This window comes from Mustela nivalis, assembly GCF_964662115.1.
Source record: "Mustela nivalis genome assembly, chromosome: 4".
NCBI lineage: Eukaryota > Metazoa > Chordata > Mammalia > Carnivora > Mustelidae > Mustela > Mustela nivalis.
Window position 1 is genome coordinate 141,508,036 of NC_139023.1, and position 21,923 is coordinate 141,529,958.

The 21,923-nt window shown below is 35.4% G+C and overlaps 1 protein-coding gene across 1 annotated transcript in view; it reads left to right on the forward strand.

Moving 5' to 3' along the window:
* IQCM (IQ motif containing M) overlaps window positions 1-21,923 on the forward strand; it is a 436,096-nt gene that overhangs the window by 238,717 nt on the left and 175,456 nt on the right. Inside the window, exons 11-12 of the mRNA XM_082727609.1 lie at window positions 10,414-10,558; window positions 19,919-20,053. Of these exons, the coding sequence (XP_082583735.1) occupies window positions 10,414-10,558; window positions 19,919-20,053 (280 nt within the window). The remainder of the gene's footprint in view (window positions 1-10,413; window positions 10,559-19,918; window positions 20,054-21,923) is intronic.

The window sequence follows — 21,923 nt, forward strand, 5'->3', positions numbered from 1 at the left end:
GGTAGGAAAATAAATGAAACAAGATGGGATTGGGAGGGAGACAAACCATAAGTGACTCTTAATCTCACAAAACAAACTCAGGGTTGCTGGGAGGCGAGGGGTTGGGGGAAGGGGGGTAGGGCTATGGACATTGGGGAGGGTATGTGCTATGGTGACTGCTGTGAAGTGTGTAAACCTGGTGATTCACTTACCTGTACCCCGGGGGATAAAAATATATGTTTATAAAAAATAAAAATAAAAAAAAACAATTAAAAAAACAAAACAAAACAAAACAAATTTATTTCTAGGTATTTTATTCTTTTGGATGCACTAGTAAATAAGATTCTTTTTTAAATTTCTCTTTCTGATAGCTTGTTATTACTATAAAGAAACATATTTATATATATTGATTTTATAGCCTACAACTTTACTGAATTCATTTATTAAACCTAATAGTATTTTGGTTGAGTCTGTGTTTTTTTATATGTAGTATCATGTCATCTGCAAATAGTGATGATTTTATTTCTTCTTTTCCAATTTAGAAGCCTTTTATTTCCTTCCCCATCCCCAAGTACTGTGTCTAGGACTTCCAATACAATGTTAAATAAAAGTGGTGAGAGTGGGCATCTTTGTTTTGTTCCTGATCTTAGAGAAAAAGGTTTTGGCTTTTCATTACTGAGTCTGATGTTAGCTCTAAGTATATATGACTTTTTTATTAGTTGAGTTATGGTCCCTCTATACCCATTTTATTGAGAGTTTTTATAATAAGTGAATGTTGAATTTTATCAAATTCTTCTTCTACATCTACTGAAATGATCATGTGATCTTTACCTTCATTTCCTTAATATGGTGCATCATGTTGATTGATTTATGGATGTTGGAACATTCTTGCATCCCTGAAATAAAGTTCACTTGGTCATGGTATATGAACATCTTAATTTACTGTTGAATTCAGGTTCCTAGTATTTTGTTGAGGATTATGGTATCTGTGTTCATCAGGGACTCTGGTCTGTGATTTCTTTTCTTTCCTTTTTTCCTTTTCTTTCCTTTCCTTTTTTCTTTCTCTTTTCTTTCCCTCTCTTCTCCTTTCCTCTTCTCTCCTCCCTTCCCTTCTCCCCCTTCCCCCCTTCCTTCCTCCTTCTTTCCTTCTTCCTTCCTTCTTTCTCCTTCTCTGACTTTGGTTTCAGGGTAATACTGGCCTCATAAAATAAGTTTGGAATTGTTCATTCTTTCCATTTTTTGGTAAGAGTTTGAGAAGTATAGGTATTAAATAAACAGTAATAGTGTTTCTCAAATGCTTCCAAAAAATTGAAATTTTTGATACTGATACCAAAGTCAGAGAAGGACATCACCAAAAGAAAGAAAGAAAGAGGAAAAGAAAATAAAAAAAGAGAGAAGAGAAGGAAAAAAAAAAGAAAAGAATCACAGGCCAGTGTCCCTGACGAACACAGATACTATAATTCTCAACAAAATATTACGAAACTGAATTCAATAGTATATTAAGATGATCATATACCATGACCCAAGTGAACTTTATTCCAGGGGTGCAAGAATGTTTCAACATCCATAAATCAATCAACATGAAGCACCACATTAACAAAATGAAGGTAAAAATCACATGATTATTTCAGTAGATGTAGAAGAAGAATTTGATGAAATTCAATGCTCATGATAAAAACTCTCAATAAAATGGGTATAGAGGGGGACCATGCCTTAACTCTGTTTCATTTAGATCTTTTTCTGAGGTTTTATTTTGTACTTTTATTTGGAACCTACTCATCTTTCTCCTCATTTTACTTGACTCTCTGTTTCTGTGTATTAAGTGAAACAGTTACCTTTAGCCTTGTGTAGGTAATAAAACTTCTCATTCAACTAAGAGCTTTAGCTCTTAGTTGTTTCTTGAACCTTTGTGATTGTGAAAGCAGACTGATTAATTTTTGATAGGTCCCTATTACTGAGGTGTGCCAAGTCCTGCCAGTGTCCCAAGGAGAGGGATCTCATTTAGTACCAGGCTTCAGGCTGACTAGAAGCCAGACCCTCAAGCAGTAGCTTTAAAAATATTCAATTATACAGTCCTGTGGGGCTACAACTGTAAATCCTACTGACCCCCAGATCAGAAAATCTAGAGGATTCCTCTGAGTGATAGTTGCAAAATTGGAGCTCCAGGTTAAATATATAATCTTCTTTTCTGGGAATTATTATTGAGGAATAGTGAGGCCAGAGAAGTGTGCAAGGCTGATGTTGCCCAGCTTACATTCCCTGAGAGCGCTTCTGTAGACTCTAGATGTGTTGCAAACCTGAAGCCTATCCTTTAGACTGAAGCTGAAGCTCTGTGATGAGTAAGTCACAGAGTCCCATTTCTACAGGAAAATTGGGGGTGTATTTCAGTCTGCTGACTGTGGTTCTGTGGGAGGTAGTTTGCCAAGAGCTCTTTCCAATGGAAGTACTGTGCAGCCTAAGAACGTGAACCCTCTTGACCACTAAGGCCAGGCAACCAACAGGCATCATCTGTGTGGATTGTGCACACCCTCTGACTTTAGCAAGGCATGTGAAGAGTGTAGGGGGCAGGGCACACTCACTGGCTTCAGCAAGGCTGTAGGAAAATTCTTTGTTTGCATATGCCTGTGGCCTTAGAGCTGTAGTAGGAGAATGTTTTGTTTGTGTGTGCCTGCTAGCTTTAGCAAGAGAGTGGGAGAATGTCATGATCACTTGCACTTGCTGGCCCCAGCCAGGTCACAGGCTTTAGCAAGGGACTGGGAGAATGTTGTGACTGCTCACACACATGGGCCCCAGCCAGTGTCACCACCATTCACCCGTGCCAGCCTTAGCAAGACAACAGGTTAGCACTAAATCTGCACATACCTGCCTGTGCTAGCCAGATTGGAGATAGTGCAAAAATGGCATTTGCTAGTGTGTCCATCTCTGAAGAGAGTCCCAGCTGTCCCCTGCCCCTTGTCTTAAGACTAGCAAATGAATTCCCTTCACGTGTGGTCCAGGTGCTTTTCAAACTTACTTTTGTGCTGGGTCCTGCGATTAGTGAGACTATAGCCAAGCCTTTTAAAAAGAGAACCTCAGTTCCCTACAGCCTTTGTCTTTTTTGAATGTAAGCCCTGTTGGTTTTCCTACCCATCTCTATATAGTCTTTTTATCCTTTGTGGTGAGGAACAGTTCTGTTAGTTTTCTTTTTCAGAGGAAATTGTCCACATGTATCTATAGGTTTGGTGCATTTGTAGGAAGAGGTGAGATCAGGATCTTCCTATGCCAACATCTTGGACCACCCCTCCTCACTACCTATATTGATGAATTATTCCACCACTCATTGTCCAAATTACACCTGGAGTTTTCTTAGACTTTTTCAAATTCCTCACTTCATTATTCAGTTGATTGTCACCAAAACATTTCTGTGTTGCTCTTCCTCTCTTTGTTTCTTGCCAGAGGTTCTATTGATCAACCTTCACATGGAGAACTACACTTGTCTCCTAATTATTCTCCTTGCTGCCTACCCCCTAATATGTTATATATGCAATTAAGAAAATTATTATATATATATTATATATTATATATTATATATATAACATATATATTATATATATATATGCAATTAAGAAAAAAAACTCTTATTGCCTTATTCCATTTCTTATACTCTTTTAATGGCCCTATATTGCTTATAGGAGAAAGTATGAATTCTCTAACATAGTACACATGACCTCCCTGGTCTGGCACTTGCCCACTGTCCATCTTCATCCCATGATACTTCCTCACTAACGCCCTGTGCTCTAACAAAGCCCAAATTCTTTATTTTTTCCTATTATATCCTATGTTTTAATGCTATTCTCTTAAGCTGGAATACTCTTCCTCCCTAATCTTTGGATAAACTCCAACTCATCTTTCAAGATCTTTTAAAAATTATATGTGCTAAGACATTGTCCCTGGCCCATCAAGCAGAAATAATTTCTCTATTCTTTTGGTCATTATTTTGCTCATGTTATCTATATTATGATCTTTTATTTACATGTCTGTCACAAGCAATACCAATAAGTGACCTATTTGGGAGTACATACTTGTTATCTTCAAATTTTTAGCACCACATTGCTTTTTGACACACAATATACAATCCTATTATTTTAACTATTTGCACTTTTTTCTGCTTTTTTCTTTTTTACTTAGTTATTTCTTTACATTTACATGGTTTCTGTTTTGTTTGTTTCTGTGTTCAAAAGGTTAGAATAGTGCTTGGTACATGGTAAGTATTCAACAAGTATCTACTGAATGGATGAATTAATTCATAGTTATAGAAATTTATCAGGGTACTCTAATGATTCTCTTTTATATATAAAGAGAAATAATGTGGATGTATGTATTTAAGTATATGAAACAGTATATATTATATAATATATATTATGTATCACATGTATATGATATATGTATGATTGTGCATCTATATTATGATTTAATTTAATTATATCATTTTCTGCTATTGAAGAGAATTGTAGAGTCATATATCACCTCTGGGAGAAAAACAAGCCTAGTAAACTTAGAGACCAAGAATGGGTCCAAAATAATGGTGAAAAGGGATACTGACAAGGAAATGTTGAATTTCTATGTAGAGGTAGAATTTTAAATAAAAAAAAAAATGGGAAGCATGTTCAAAGAGTTGGGGCCAATATAAACTAGATTATTGACTTTGATTTGGTTATAAAATTTTTATGATCTTTGCTTTTTTATTCTATCACTGGTGTGGTGCTTTTTATGCTGAATGGCTGCTTTGTTTGTATGGTTAATGTTGTTTTGTCTACCATTGAACAGCTAGTGCAGGAGGCTTGTAATGCATACATTGTCAGGTTCCAGGACTGTGCCTATGTGCAGGGTTGTTTTTTGGGGGAATTCTTGATAGACTTTCTGCTCTAGCAGCTGCACAGCAAATCACTGGGTAATTGTCAGCACCATGGCAATCCCTCTGCTAGAAAACTTCCATGGTCACATTGTTTGGCTGCCACTTCAGAGCTGGTAGTTGTGGACAGTGTCTACTAGAAAGGCTCTTTGAATTACCTCAAGAGACTATACAATTTCCATAATTTCCTGTGAAATACTCCAGTTTGGGTTTATTTAGAAATAATGAAGCACCACTGAACTATCATATCAGTCATAAGGGTACCACAGATGTCATTGCATTTGACTGTCAGTGTTATTTATTTCCATCATTCCAAGTGTCCTTTTCCTTTTAAAAACTCTGTGCTGTTTGTTTGCATGTATTTGGGAATAAGTAATAGTGGTATAAAAAAAACCAGTTAAGGTATAAAAATAGTATTTTTTCCCATTGTGATTCCTCTGAGCTTTTACATAATTTCAGTATTTTTCTCTGAATATTTATAATTTAAAATTTTAAATTTCAGTCTTAAATTAATGTATTCATTTTCTATTTGCCCAAAATACTGAAATTCTAGGGCATTTGAAGAGCTCACGTTTGCAACAAGAAAGTGCTGAAAATCAATCATCTTTGAATAAATATTTGTTGAATAAATAAACTTGGAATAGTTCTGAAAAATCCGAGTATTAAGGTTACCATAGCAATAGACTATGCATAAACCAGTGGTTTTTAACCTTTTGGAGGTCACGAAACACTTTGAAAATTTGATAAACTATGGATTTCCTCCCATTATCTCAAAACACACACACACAAAATAAGAAAATCCTGGAGCCCAATCTTGGTCCCCATGGCACAGGTGGCACTGAACAGAAAAGTTAATTTTTTTTTTTTATAACATTTACTATGTATTGGATCCAGTTTCTTGTCTGGTGTGTGATCTCATAGAGCATATAGTCTAGAGAGACATGCAGATAATTAAAAGAAGTCTTAGGTACTATTAGAGAATTTAGGAAGACCATTTAATCCAAAAGATTGTGTCTGGTGAGGGGGTTGGATAGTGCCAATACATTGAGATCCAGAAAATGAGGGGTAGTTATATTTTGTCAGGAAGATTGATAGGCTGAGAGAGTTGTAGGAACAGTAAAAGACAATCAATGACCGTAGGTGAGCTAGAACATTGAGGGGCCAAGAGCTGCTTGGGAGGATATTGACAGTAGAGAAAGCTGAGATAGCAGTCAGATTAAGCATGGCTTTTTTGTTTGTTTGTTTGTTTGTTTGTTTGTTTTTTGACAGAAAAGAGAGAGAGCAAGAGAGAGAGCAAGAGTGTGCAAGCAGGGGGAACTGCAGAGGAAGGAGAAGCAGACTCTCTGCTGAGTAGGGAGCCCCATGTGGGGCAGGATCCCAAGACCCTGGGATCATGACCTGAGCTGAAGGCAGACACTTAACTGATTGAGCCACCCAGATGTCCTGATTAAGCATATTCTTTAAAACCATGCTAAGGAGTTCATGCTCTTACTTAGTATATGGGAATGGATTATTTTAAAGCTAATCAGTGACATTAATTGATTTGCCTTTTAGAAAGATTACTGACTCTGGGCAGTGAATTGGGAGACAAGGGTGACAGAATTAGAAGGTGGACAATGGGTATGCTTTTTCAGTAATTTGGTGTGTGATAATAGAGACTTGAGTTAGGGCTGGAGAGATGGAACAGACACAGGACAATGGGTTTGAATGGATTTGAAGATAAGGGAGAGAGAGGAGTCAAGAACAATTCCTCAATTTTTGTGCGTCTTGTCTTGGGCATCCTGGTGGATGGTTGTGAAATACATAATTTAAGAAGAAGAGCAGGTTAGAGAGAGAAGGAAAGAAAAAGAAATAAGAGTCCAGTTTCCAACACTGGCTTTGAATTACCTGTGGGAAATCTTTGAGATATCTGGGAGGCAGTTGAATATATAGGTCCAAAACTCAGAAGGAAGATTGGGCCATAAGGAAGCATTTAGACTTCTTCAGTAGTTTTTTAATTCTTTTCTACCTTAACACACTTGAGGAAGACAATAAAACCTTCCCACTCATTAAAGTAACCCCATTTAGCAGTGATTCTCATGTTATTTCTGAGAAAGTTCTTTACCTAGGTGGCTGCATGGCTCCCTTAATTCAGGTCTGTGCTCATTGTTAATTATCAAAAATCTGCTCCATACTGCCTTGTAAAGAGGTAACATCCAGTCTGGTCACTCCTTGTTCTATTTAAAAGACTTCAAACCACTTACTGCCAGCCAGCACATAGATATTTGTTTATTGGATTACTGTTTCTTCCATTACAATGTAACTCCCTGACACAAGAATTTTGCCTTCTGTGTTCATTAATCTGTTCACAAAGTGTAGAATACCCTGTTACATAATAGACTCCTAATTCATTAGCTAAATTACATAAAGTATATAAATTAAAATAAGTAATTTTCAACATGATGGAGGATGTATAATAGCTTATTTGGATGAGAGGATGTGAAATTTGAAAAAAATTTTCTAAATATTTTTATTCAGCTCCCTGACCAAGAATAGCTTCCTGTACTCTGACCCATCTGTATATTTGAGATCATTATTAGTGCTACTGACTGGAGGCAGGGGAATACTGTATTAAGGAAGAAGGTGGAGTCACTAATCTCCAATACTGCTAGGAATAAAGGTCTAGACACAATTTTCTGTCTTTACAGCAGTTAGTTCATGGATGAGCTTTACAAATTTCTTTGGAGTGATGTGGAAAGAAGGAAGTGAAAACATCTAAGAGACATTATGAGGTATAGTGAAAAATAGTTTACAATGGAAAATAATTAAGTACATTTAAATGTTTATGGCAAAAGCCAATAAGAGGGGAAGCTTGATGATATAAGAGAGGTGAGGATAATCCATATTAGAAGGCTAAGAATATTGGAGGGGGTTGTGTTTATAAGACACCTGACAGGATTAGCCTTAGGTAAAAGAGACATATTTCTCTGTTGTAGGACCAAAGGATGTTGCTGAGTGTTTAGATTGATGATAGGAAGTTGAGATAACAATAATCTAATGTTTTTCCCTTGGTAAAGTGGGGGACAAGGTCATTTGCTGAGAGTGAGCATTTAGAAGGTGAGTTTGAATGTTTGAGGAGGTTGAGTTTCTACAGAAAATGACAAAAAGAGAGATGCCCAGAAAAACATAGGTGAATTTTGATGCCACTTTGAGAACCCAGAGGGGTTGGTGATGAAGATTTGAAGTGGTACCATTCCTCTAAGTTATATTATTATCTTTACTAGCTATGAAAAGTAAGGCATCTAACAAAACTTGTCTAAAGTTAGAGATCCATCCAATGGCATAGCTGAATTTTGAGTATCAAACCTAAGTCTGCCTAGTTCTAGGCACTTTAAAACATTAGACCATTCTGGTAACAATAGTATTGAACGATCATTGCAAAATATAGTGGAGTCTTTTCTTAGGCTGTGCTCACCATAGGCATTCGAGTATCCTGCAAAAAGCCAAAATTAGATTAAAACTCCCTTCTGATGTAGAGCCAATTGGTATGTGGTCACATCGGAGAGATGATTCAGAGAGCCTGAGCTGTATTGATATAAAGGAGCACCAATTGTGTGGCAACTAGAAGTTGCTACTTAAATTTTGCAGAGATGCATGAGAGGAAGACAAGATTCAGTGATACTATTGACCAAGAATGTGTACTCACAGTCTTTATACTAAGCAATTAGAGATAGAAAAATTAAGCATGTGCTTCAGGTATGTTATAATCATTCTGACCAAGATCAAAGTGAGTGGCAGCTGACACAGAAAAGAGGCCTGAAGAGAGTAGGATCCCACCTAGGAGAGAGACATTTTCTTTACATACATGTGTGTGGCTGAGGGCTTCACTAATTCTTTAGTGCATGAGGAAGTGAATACAAAAATTACATTTAACATTATGTGTGGCTTGTATACTTATAAGTGTGTTTATGTATGTGTGTGTAAGATAACAATTCAGAATATTCAATCCTTCATTGGGTTTTAGTTACGTTTAAAAGACTAAACTAGGTTTAAAAACCTAGTTTTAAATTTAAAAACCTTTTCCTGCTTTGCTTTAATAAGGTTTTTGTATAAAGACCGTTTTTGATAATGTCATATACAAGTGTTTAGATAAGGTTAGACTTCAGTTCATATATATGGGCAAGTTATCTACTTATATGTCTAACATCATTTTTTAAAAGTTAAAAAGTTGAACTGTGGATAACATTCGATACTGCCCCAGTGTTAAAAAAAAAACTCAACATGTAAAAATCTCTTATAAACTAATATAACATTATAACACTATCATAACAATAAAAGAAATAGGTAGAAGACATGAACTAGTACTTTACTGTAGAAGAAGCACAAGTGGCAAATAAATATGAAAAGAGAGGACTCTAGCTATCTAAGCTATCTTAGAAATTAAGCCCAACTAAGTGTCATAAGGTAGTGAAATTCTCCAAACAAGCAATCCATTCATTACTTTTTTGAAACAAGACATGATGGTACAATGAAAAGGCAGACTAAAAGTGCATACTTGAAAAATTTTCAAATATTGATGTGTGGTAAGTATGATGCATTTACCATTTAAGTCAACACGGATTAAAAATTATAATTACTAATTTGTAAGTCTTTTATATTCTAATATTATTTTTATAATTATTAGAGAAAAAAATTCATGGACTTAAATACATTCTTAAAAAATGAAAACAGATGAATTAAGTCTTCAAAAAGTCAAGAATAGGAAAATAATTCTTTAAAAAGGAATTCATAAAGATAAGTAGAGAAATTAATGAGCTAGTAAATGTAAAATCTAAAAATAATTGAATTGATAAATAAAATAGAACTATTTATTTAGAAAAAAACCTGAAATAGATTATTTTATAAATTTTTTAAAAATTTAAAAAATTTTTAATTTTTAAAGCCTATTGCAATAGAATGTGGAAAATATATTTATATAAATATATAGTCACAGTTAAAAGGCAAACTGATAAAGCAAAATTTGTACATTTGCTGAAAAAGATTAAAGAGTTTTAGAAATCAACATGAAGAACCTGAAAAGTCCAGGAAAATTTAAGTAAAAGATAGTAATATACAATTTTCAGAAGAAAGAAAATAAATACGAATTTGAGCACCCCTAGTGAACAGTCTAGGCAAGAATCACCGTTACAGAATAATGCCTTAATAAAACTTTTTTTTTTTTTTTCCTGGCCAAGTGGGTTACAAATTATAGAAATCAGAATGCCCAGCCTAGGAAGCTTCCATGAAGGTAGCCATCTTTGAAAATTCTATGCTATGGGAACTGTGGGTATCTGATGACCAAGCTTTTCATATTGAGGCTCTCTGAGCTTCAAGATTATCTTATTTTACAGTGCATGTGTTTTAGGCCACCTACACATTACATTAATAAATACATACATAAACATTAATACATACATCCAAAATTTAAGTGAAATAGATGAAATGAAAAGGGCAAAATCAGATTAAATATATACAGAAGAAATATGTAAATATGAGGCTTTACTGTCTATATTGCTGTTTTATAGGCTTTGTCTCATGGACCAAATTTGAGAGCAGTTATAAAGATGTATCATAGACAGATCCATCGTGTTAAATATCGACTTGGTCTTTGGAGGACAAGACAAATTATAAACTTTGCAGAGCTAGAGGAATGGATGGACAGAAAAAAGTGTAAGTGATACAGTCGTTCCTGGTTTGATTTTAAATTTGGAATTCATTTAACCATTGGAATTTTATATATAGTTTACATGTAATTATCCATAGACACCAAAGGTAAATCTATTTTATAATCCTGAAATCTACCTGCATTTTTTTTTTAAAGATTTTTTTAAAAGTTTTATTTAAATTCCACTTAGTTAATATGCAATGTAGTATTAGTTTCAGGTCTATAATGTGGTGAGTCAGTACTTGCATACAATATCTGAAGGCTATTTGCATTTTAAAGTGATGTATGTTTCATTTAATTTATTAGGATCCTGTGTTTATAAGCAACAGAAAACCCAGTCTAGTTAACCAAAGCAAAAAGGAAATTTAAAAGAAAAATACAGGAAACGTAACTTAAGAGTCAGATTTCATACAGAACTCAACACAGAGCTATTTTCAGGGCTCCTATGTGGTTCAGTTGGATAAGTGGCTGTCTTCTGCCCAGATCATGATCTCAGGGACCTGGGATTGAGCCCCTAGTGGGTCTCTCTGCTCAGCGGGGAGTCTGCTTCTCATTTTCCTTCTGCCCCTTCCCCTTGCTTGTGCTCTCTCTCTCTCTCTCAAATAAATAAATTAAATCTTAAAACAAAACAAACTAACAACAACAAGAAAAAAAACGCACAAAAAACAGAGCTACTTCAGAGATTTAGAGAGCAAAATGTAAGGAAAAATTTCATTTTGACTTTGGGAGATAGATAAGCTGTTATCACTTTTAAGACTTTTTTGTTTCTATGCTTTAAGTTCAAATTCCAAGGAGAGGGAGCACCTGATTGGTTTAATTTGAATCATGAGTCCAATACTCTTCCATGGGAGGGCAGAGAACTTTGCTTGAGAGTTGCACAGAAGCTCTATCCACTTGGGGAGGAGTAGCTCCCCAAAGGAAAACTACATATTGCTAACATAAGAATAGCTAATGGATACCTAAATAGATATCTATTATGTGTTACTTGTTAGTGTTGATATTTTGTCCACAGAACACTTTCCCTAATATATATCTTAGCTTTCAGAGAGCCTCATTCCTATTATATTTAATGAATTTACATTGCTTAGGATTAGGATGGACATTATATCCAGTGTCTTGATTAAAAAAATAATAAATGAGGACTTCTTGTTTTTGTAAGGAGCTTATACCTCTCCACTCCATCTTAACAACAAGAGAAAAAGCCGAATAGACTAAAAAATTTACTCTTTTCATGGGTCTATAAAAGAAGAGAAGACACAGGCCAAAACACTGCTACCAAGATTAAAGAGACTGACATACAGTGAGTTGCAGTTTCCCAGAGCAGAGACTCATGAGTATTAATGAATGTGGGAGGAAACAGGTGTTTGCAAGGATGTGGAGAAAAAGGAACACTCATGCACTATTGGTGGGAATGAAAACTGGTGCAGCCACTGTGGAAAATAGCATGGAGGTTTCTCAGAAACCTAAAAATAGAAATACCCTACAATCCAGTAAATCACACCACTGTGTATTTACCCAAAGAATACAAAAACACTAATTCAAAATGATATATGCACCCATATATTTATTGTAGCATTATGTACAATAGCCAAATTATAGAAGCAATGCAAGTGCAAGTGACCACTGATAAATGAATGGATAAAGAAGAAGTGGTATATATACTTATGGAGTATTACTCAGCCATAGAAAAAGAATTACATCTTACCATTTGTAACTACATGGTTGTATCGAGAGTAAATGCCAAGTAAAATAAGTCATAGAAAGACAAATACCATATGATTTTACTCTTGTGTGGAATTTAATAAAACAAATGAATAAAGAAAAAAGCAAAAAACCAAGACCAGACTCTTTAAGGAACAAACAGGTAACATTGTATGTTAATTATACTGGAATTAAAATTAAAAAAAAAAAAAAAGAATTTGATGTAAGAGCCAGTGCCAGGTAGGAAAATTGAACCATCATTGACAAATAGCTAGAAGCTGAATGTGAACAATTCTGAGAGTTAAAAACCACAGTATCATTATAATTACCTCTAGGAGCTTGACCAGATTTTCACAGTAAATGTCAGAAAAAGGCAACTATTTTGAAATTTGCTAGAGCACACTTTTCTTTTCTTCTTAAAGATTTGATTTATTTATTTGAAAGAGAGAGAGAGAAAGACCACAAGTAGGCAGAGAGGCAGGCAGAGAGAGAGTGGGGGAAGCAGGCTCCCTGCAGAACAGAGAGCCTGATGTAGGGCTCAATCCAAGGACCCTGAGATCACTACCCGAACTGAAGGCAGAGGCTTAACCCACTGACCCACCCAGGCGCCCCTAGCACACTTTTCTTAAGAAGGTTGACATTCAGGGGAAATTAGTTAACCGGAGCCTAGCCTGCTGGGTTATTTTCTGAACTTAACTGATGTGGTGAAGAGAAATACCCAATTTCAGTCTATTTTGGCCATCCTGTCCCACCTATAGGGGGAGAGAAAAAAACCGAGAAACACTTGTATAATTTACAGTCCAGAGACATAAGGTCATTAAGAAACTGCAACCTAATCATAGGTCTGTAGAACACTTCCTCTCTTGCCTTACTACCACATTACTAAAGGTCTATTTGCAATAGTTTCTTTTACTTGATATATCACATCTGGCTATCAATAAAAAATTAAAGCTATACAAAAAAGCAAAAAAGCACAGTTTTAATAGACAAAGCATCAGAACCAGAAATGGCAGGGATGTTGGAATTATCAGATCAGAGATTTAAAACAACTATGATTAACACACTACAGGCTAAACAACAACAACAACTAAAACCACTGCAGGCTCTCATGGATAAAGTAGACAGCATGCAAAAACAAGTGGGTGATGTAAGCAGAGAGATGGAAATCCTAAGAAAGTACCAAAAAAAAAAAAATGCTTGAGATAACACTGTAATAAAGATGAGAAATGCCTTTGATGGTCTTATTAGTAGATTAGACATGGCTGAGGAAAGACTCCCTGAGCTAGAGGATAAATCAGTAGAATCCTTGAAAACTGAGAAAGCAATAGAGCAAAGACTGAAAAGAAAAAAAAGAAGAAAACCTGAACAAAATATGCAGGAGCTATAGGACAAATACAAAAAGAGTTAACATAAGGTTAATGGGAATACCAGAAGGAGAAGAAAGAGAGAAAGTAATAGAACAGATATTTAAAAATAATGACTGAGAATTTCCCCCAAATTGTTCTTGGACACCAAGCCACAGATTCAAGCATCTCAGAGAACACCAAGCAGAATAAATTCCAAAAATTACAGTTATTTTGGTATATGCATTATCATCTTCAAACTATAGCAAATCAAAGATAAAAAATCCTGAAAGAAACCAGATGTAAAAAGCACCTAGCCTATAGTGGAAGAAAGATAAAAATTACATGCAATCTATTAGAAACCATACAAGCAAGAAGGGAGTGAAATATTTAAACTGGTGGGAGAGGAAAAAACAAACAAACAAACCCAACAAAAAACAAAAATTTTAAACCTAAAGTGATGGAAGAAAAAACAAACAAACAAACAAACCCGTCTAAGAAAAAAAAGAACAAGGACACACATTACTAATATCAGAAAAAGAGGATATTTCCATGCATACTTTGGACACTGAAAGGAGAATAAAGGAATACTATGAACAACTTTAATTTACAAAATTAATATCCTAAACAAAGTGGACCAATTCCTTGAAACACACAGTCTGCTAAAATTCAAACAAGAAGAAAGAGACAATCTGAATAGGCCTATGTCTATTAAATAAATGGAGTTGGTAATTAATAACATTCCAAACAGAAAGCACCAGGCCCAGATGGCTTCACTGGTGAATTCTACTAAACACTTAAAATTTTATTTATTTTTTGAGAGGGAGAAAGAGAAAACATGTGAGCAGGAGGGAAGAGGCAGAGAGAGAAAATTATCAGGCTCCATGCCCGTTGTAGAGCCTGACATGGGGCTCTGTCTCTCGACCCTGAGATCATGATCTTCAACCAAATTCAAGAGTTGGACACTTAACTGTGTCCCAGTTCCCTATAATCTTTTTCAGTGGTTAGAAGCAGAGGGAATACTTCCTAACTCGTCCTATGGGGCCAGTATAAACCTAACACCAAAAATAGGCAAAGACCTAATAAGAAAACTACAGAACAGAATCTCTCTGAATATAGATGCAAAATCCTCAATAAAATAGTAGCAAATCAAATCCAAAAAAGTATAAAAAGTATTATATACCACCACCAAATGGAATTTACCCCCCGTATGCAAGACTGGCTAAGTATTTGAAAATCAATTAATGTAATCCATCATATCAACAGGCTAAAAATGAAAAATTACATGGTCTTATCAATAGATAGAGTAAAAACATTTGACAAAATCTGATATCCATTTGTAATATAAAATCTCATTAAACCAGGAATGGAGAAGAACTTTCTCAACTTAAAAGACTATCTACAACAACCCTACAGCTAATATCATACTTGATGGTAAGTAATTTTAAACTTTCCCATTAAGATCAGGTACAAGGATGTCTCCTCTCACCACTCCTTTCCACACCATACTAAAGTCCTTGATAATGCAATAAGACAAAAAAAAAAAAAAAAAAAAAAAAAAAAAAAAGGACATAAAAGACATACAGATTGGGAAGTAAGAAATAAAACCATCTTTATTCACATGATTGATATGTGTGGAAAATCTGAAAGAATTGACTAAAATATCCTTCTGGAACTGTGATGTGATTACAGCAACACTGCATAGGATACAAGTTTAATATCCCAAAGTTAGTTGTTCTTTTCTTTTAACTTCCAACAATGAACAAGTGGGCTTGAAATTAAACAACAGCATTTACATTAATACCCCCAGAATTAAATATTTAGGTTTAAATATAACAAAGTATGTACAAGGTCTCTATGAAGGAAACTATAAAACTCTGATAAACAAAATCAAAGAACTAAGTAAATGGCTAGATATTCCATGTTCATGGGGCTCAATATTGTCAGGAAGTCAGTTCTTCTTAATTTGATGTATAGATTCAGTGCAATCCCATTCAAAATTCTATCAAGTTACTTTGTGGATTTTGACAAACTGATTCTGAAGTTTATATGGAGAGGCAAAAGACAAGACTAGTCAACACAATATTGAAGGAGAACAAAGTTGAAGGACTGATGATACATAGCTGCAAGACTTACTATAAAGCTACAATTATTAAAGCAGTGTGGTATTGGTGAAGAATAGACAAATATATCAGTGGAATAGAATAGAGAGCCTAGAAACAGGCCCCTAAAATACAGCCAAGTGGTCTTTGAAAAAGGAGCAAAAAAAAAAAAAATACAATAACAGAAAGATAGTCTTTTCAAAAATGGTGCTGGGACAACTAACTATCCATATGCAAAAAAAAAATAAATAAAATAAAAAATCTAAAGACAGACCTTACATCCTTCACAAAAATTAACCAAAATGGATCATAGACCTAAGTGCAAAAAAATAAAACTTCTATAAGGTAACATAGGAGAAAACATAGATGATATTTAATACAGTGCCTTTTTGGATACAACACTAAAGACATGATCCATTAAAGAAATAATGGAAGATGTGGATTACATTAAAATTAAAACCTTCTACTTTGCAAAAGAGGATGTTTAGAGAATGAGTTTACGATCCACAGGCTGGGAAAAATATTTGCAAAAGATGCATTTATAAGGACTGCTATTATTGAACATATACAAAGAACAATTTAGGAATAATAAAACAAACAACTTGAATGAAAAATGGGCCAAAGACCTCACCAAAGAAGATATACAGATGATAAGCACTTGGAAGGATGCTCCATATAGTATGTTATTACGTAAATGCAAATTAAAACAGTGAGATACACTACACACCTATTAGAATGGCCAAAATCCAGAACATTGTCAATATCATATCCTGGTAAGGATGTCAAGCAACCGGAACTATTATTCATTATTAATGGGAATGCCAATGATAGAACCCTTTTTGAAAACATTGTAGTGGTTTCTTATAAAACTAATCATACTGTTACCATATGATTCAGCAGTCATGCTTTTTGGTATATACCCACAGGCATCAAAAACATATCCACACAAAATGTACACATGGTTATACATATGGGTTTTTCATAATTGCCAAAGCTTAGTAACAACCAAGATGTCCTTTAGTAGATGAACAGATCAATAAACTGTGGTACATGTGAACAAGGGAGTATATTTAGAGCTAAGAATAAATGAGCTATCAAGCTATGAAAAGACAGAGGAATCTTAAATGCATATTACTAAGTGAAAGAAGCCAATCTGAAAAGCCTATACACTATAGGCTTCCAACCATATGACATTCTAGAAAATACAAAACTGTGGAGAAAATTTAAAAATTTATATTTACCTGGGGGCAGATTGGGGGGAGGGATGAATTGATAGAATATAGAGGATTTTTAAGGCAGTAAAACTATTCTGTACAATACTGCAATGATGAATACATGTCATTATATATTTGTCTAAACCCATAGAATGTGCAACACCAACAGTGAACTCTGAAATAAACTGTGGAACTTAGTGACTATATTGTGTAATCCTTAGAAACAAATGTATAACTGTGCGTGATGTTGATAATGGAAGAAGACTATGCTTATGTGGTTGTAGTAGGTATCTGAGAAATCTCTGTACCTTCTTAATTTTAATGTGAATTCAAACCACTCAGAGGGATGTCTGGGTGGCTCAGTCAGTTAAGCGTCTGCCTTTGGCTCAGGTCATGATCCCAGGGTCCTGGTATTGAGTCCTGGATAGGGCCCCTTGCTTGGTGGGGAGCCTGCTTCTCCCTCTGTCTATTGCTCCTCCTGTTTGTGCTTGCTCATGCTCTCTTTCTTTCTCTCTCCCTCTCTCTCTGACAAATAGATAAATACATAAAACCTTAAAAAATAAAAATACTCTTAAAATTGTCTTTAAAAATAATAAAAAACAACAAAATTATGCAAATAAATTATATTTAATTGATATCAGCATCTTTCTGCTTTATAATGTAAAAGTGCTACATTTTGGGGAGAGTTTATCGAATCATAAAATGTGTTTTTCACAGCAGACTATAAGTTCCATGAAGACAGGGACTGTATCTATTAACCTTCATTAATGAATAGCCACTATTAATGAATGCCTGGCTTATGAAAGGGCTCAGAAATATTTGTTGATAGTTTTCATTGTTTATTACTTATGCTAAAGTTATATGCCAAAATATATTTACAGATAATCAGAATCCTTTGAGCTAGAATGACTCCTTTTCTGTGGCTAGAGGTTAAAGAAAGAAGTCAGAGAGATTCTATATACATCATGGAATTGCACTAAGGGTTAAAGTAACTCTAGAGTCCACAGAGTTTGCAAGTTCTTGTTTGCCTTTCTAGTCCTCGGAAAATTCTCTGTCCCTTCCATATGTGGATTACTAATTGGGTGATATTTGGCAGATACCTATCTCTACACATTTTTAAGAATCTTTAAATGACCAGAAAATTTCATTTAATTTTCATGATTTAAGTTTTATATTGACCCTGATTAAACCTGTCTGGAATATTAATTCTGCTAGTTTGTGGCAGAACATTTGCTTTTCAAGCATAGTATATAGGTTAAGTGCATTATTGTCTATTAATACAGTTACATGGCCGTAATATTAATGTGTGTCTTAGTTGAATCTAGTAAGAAGCGTCTAAAATTGATTAAATGAAAAACTAATAAAGGTAAATATACTTTTTCAAGGAGAAATATATTTCCTTAACCAGAAAATAAAAAAAGTGACTTTCTTTGTGTGCTAGTTTGGATTTCTTCAGAATCAGACCCTGAGACAAGAATTTAAGTACAACTAATCTGCAAGTAGATCTCAGGAAATACTGTTAATGGAAAGAAGTTAAGATAGGGAAGGGATGAAAGTAAAAAAAGAATGCATTATCAGACCGATTACCATCAGCTGGAGCTACATCCCTCTAAGGAACGGTGTAGACAACTTTTCTTAAGTGCTGGGCCTTTATCCATCAACTCCAAGTTGAGGGAGGTCCGGGGTTGAGGACCACTGCACTGGGGGCTTTAATTTTCTGGCACTCTGGCTTGCTGCACAGGTGGGCAGAATGGAGTCCTGCAGCCAGAGGGAGCCCTGAGGCAATGAAATGAGATGCTGATGAGTGAAAGTCAAGGTAGCAAGTGTAGAATTGTAAGGGACAAGGCAGTATGGATGGGGTACCAACAGCACATGCTCTAGGTTGCTTATTTGAAAAGAGAGAAAAGCCATAGATATTCTAAATATAAATTTATTTTGCTGCTTTGTTTCCATATCTGGAATAGTGGCTTATATTTAGGCAATCACTCAATATTTCTTGAATTTATTAAAGTCTCACAACTGTCCACTTCAACTGAATGAATAAGTGAGTAAACAGAAAGTCGAAAGTCCATGTGGTTGAGTGTCAGGATCATGCACTGACTCCTGTTAGAAACCACTCTATTGCCCTTTGTCATTTGGAGCCCATACTTGAGAGCTAAGCCTGTACCGAGGCCGACTTTGTCATCCTGTAAATGCTGATTGACAATCACCTTCCTGGGGGCGATCCAGCATACTTAAGAGTAGAGACTCAGTATTACCTTTTTGAAAAGAAAAACTAAAACGTTTTTGGAGAACTACACTTATAAAATGTTTGCATCCATTTTCTTGCTAATTATCTAAGCCCCGTTACTGTCAAGTACGGGACATAGGTAAAGGATGGCCCTGCTGAGTGGTTTTCTGTGAAAACCTTGAGCCAGGAGTGGAAAGATCACTTTCTGTGGTCACTCAAGTCCAGTCACCTTAAATTAGGAAGGAGAAATACAGGAAGTCAGGGGAAAAAAGCAAACATCATTCCATGTAGGGGCAAAATCAGAAGAAGAATAAGCAGTCCAAAGGACAGTCACTGATATAAGTGGCTAGAGTGTAGATAGAAGCCAAAAAGAGATGAAAAAATTAGGGGAGCTAAATAAAAATGAGCACTGAGATGGGTCAGTAGAAGTCAGGCCCCCAGAAGCCCTGACATTAAAGCTATGTCTTGTGTTGTAACTTGAGCCTTGATGTATGCATGGCCCGTGGGTGTTTTTCATGTAAACCAGGCCGGAGGCTGCCAGTGTTCTCTTTGGGGAAACAGATCTAAATCTGACTACTAGAGGATGTGGGAGGGAGAAGCATGTCCCATTTCCTTCTAACCTTCCCCAGGAGGCTGACACAGAGTTACTCTAATCGCTAGACATACAAATAAAACTGGAGGGAAAGCTTCTTTGAATATAGATGAAGCTTTCTGGTGGTTTGTTATTGACATTTTATTTATAAGAAAAATATTTTCTTTTGTCTCTTTCTTTTAGTCTATGAAACAATGTTTGCTAAGAGAGAAGATTGGCAAGGACTAGAAAGAAGTGAGCTCCTCAAGTTCTTCAATGACTGTGGTCATTTCCCAACCCAGCAGCAAATTGATGAGGCTTGGGACCTGGTCCATAGAGGCGAGTGGTTTTCCCATTTCTTGTTTTCTTTTCCCTTTCTTTGCTGTTCCCTTTCCCTCTTTCTTCGTTCCCTTGTTCTTTCCTTCCTTCTTTAATTTAATTTAAATATAACTTAAATTGCTCCATTTTTGTTCCATTTTCTTTTTCCATTAAGCTTATCCTTAAATCCATTTCCTAAAATTTTAAAATCTTAGTTTAATGTATATGAAAGAAGAGATTTAAAGGATAGGTCAAGGGGCACCTAGGTGGCTCAGTGGGTTAAGCCGCTGCCTTCGGCTCAGGTCATGATCTCAGGGTCCTGGGATCGAGTCCCGCATCGGGCTCTCTGCTCAGCAGGGAGCCTGCTTCCCTCTCTCTCTCTCTCTCTCCCTGCCTGCCTCTCTGCCTACTTATGATCTCTCTCTGTCAAATAAATAAATAAAATCGTTAAAAAAAATAGATAGGTCAAAAGAAGTTAATACAATACTGCTTTTTTTTTTTTTTAAGAAGGGTGGAGGAGATGGTTTTAATTTTTTTTTTTTAAGATTTTATTTATTTATTTGACAAACAGAGATCACAAGTAGGCAGAGAAAGCAGGCAGAGAGAGAGGAAGAGAAGCAGGCTCCCTGCTGAGCAGAGAGGCAGACTCAGGGCTTGATCCCAGGACCCACAGGCAGAGGATTAACCCACTGAGCCACCTAGGTGCCCCTGGCTTTAAGTTTTTAAGATTCTAATATATTTTTTGATATAAAAAGGTTACATCTAACTCAGTTTATTTTAAGCTACTGTATTTTACGAGACCAGTGCTCTAACCCCTGAGCTTCGGAACCTAAGCTACTATATTTTAAAAAGCTTTCTCCTGGATAGTTAGATTGGGTACTGAAGAACGTAATTGTTTAAATGTTTAAACATTATAAACTATTTCAATAAAATAGAATCTTACAGTTAGCAAATCATTTCTTTTCTGAACAGTAAGTAGGTGAAAGGATAGTATTGTTTGAGAATATTTAATAATTTAAATAGAACAACACCCTTCCCTTCTCTAAAGACTAGTCACCAAGATGGGGAAGTCTCATCAAATTACCTTACTTCCTTAAGGTTCTTCTCCATGTTACTGTGACCATACTAATGCTGTAGCTTGCTGTTAGGTCTAAAGATGATGGATGATGGATCTACAATTTAATTGAGAAAAGAAGATAAAACACTTCAGGACCCCTTCTAAATACAACAAAAGGGAGGAACCTCGTGAATTTAAGCATCTGCCTTCCGCTCAGGTCATGTTCCCAGAGTCCTGGGATCAAGATCAAGCCCCACGTGAGGCTCCCTGCTTGGTGGGAACCCTGCTTCTCCCTCTCATTCTATCCTTCTCCTCCCCAACTGCTTATGCTCTCTCAAATAAATAAATAAATAAATACAAGAAAAGGGCTCATATGCCAGTAGAAAGATATGATTAAGGTCAGAGTGATAAGGCTGAAGTTTCCTTATAGGTTGAAGTTCTCTTTCTTAGTTCTTAGTTTGAATTTATCTAATCTATTACCTGTGGACTTTGCTTTGCCACTGCTGTATCCTTAGTACCTACAACAGTTTTCTAGACTCTCACTATTTGTTCATAGACTGAAAGAAGCACCAAAATCATTTTGAGCTTTACTAAACATGACTATATTGGTTAAGTCATTTTTTTCCTGATGACAAAAACCTTGAATGTTTAATTATAGAAAATTTGGGAGCCTAGAAATATACAAAACTTCTAAGCAGCCATAATTGTAAACATTTGATGTCTGTCTTTCCAGTTTTTTTCTGTACATGACATTATTTTTATGAAAATTGAGATTTTCAAGGTGTTTGAAATTCTGCCTTTTTTTTCTTATTCATTCTTACAAGATTCCAAGCC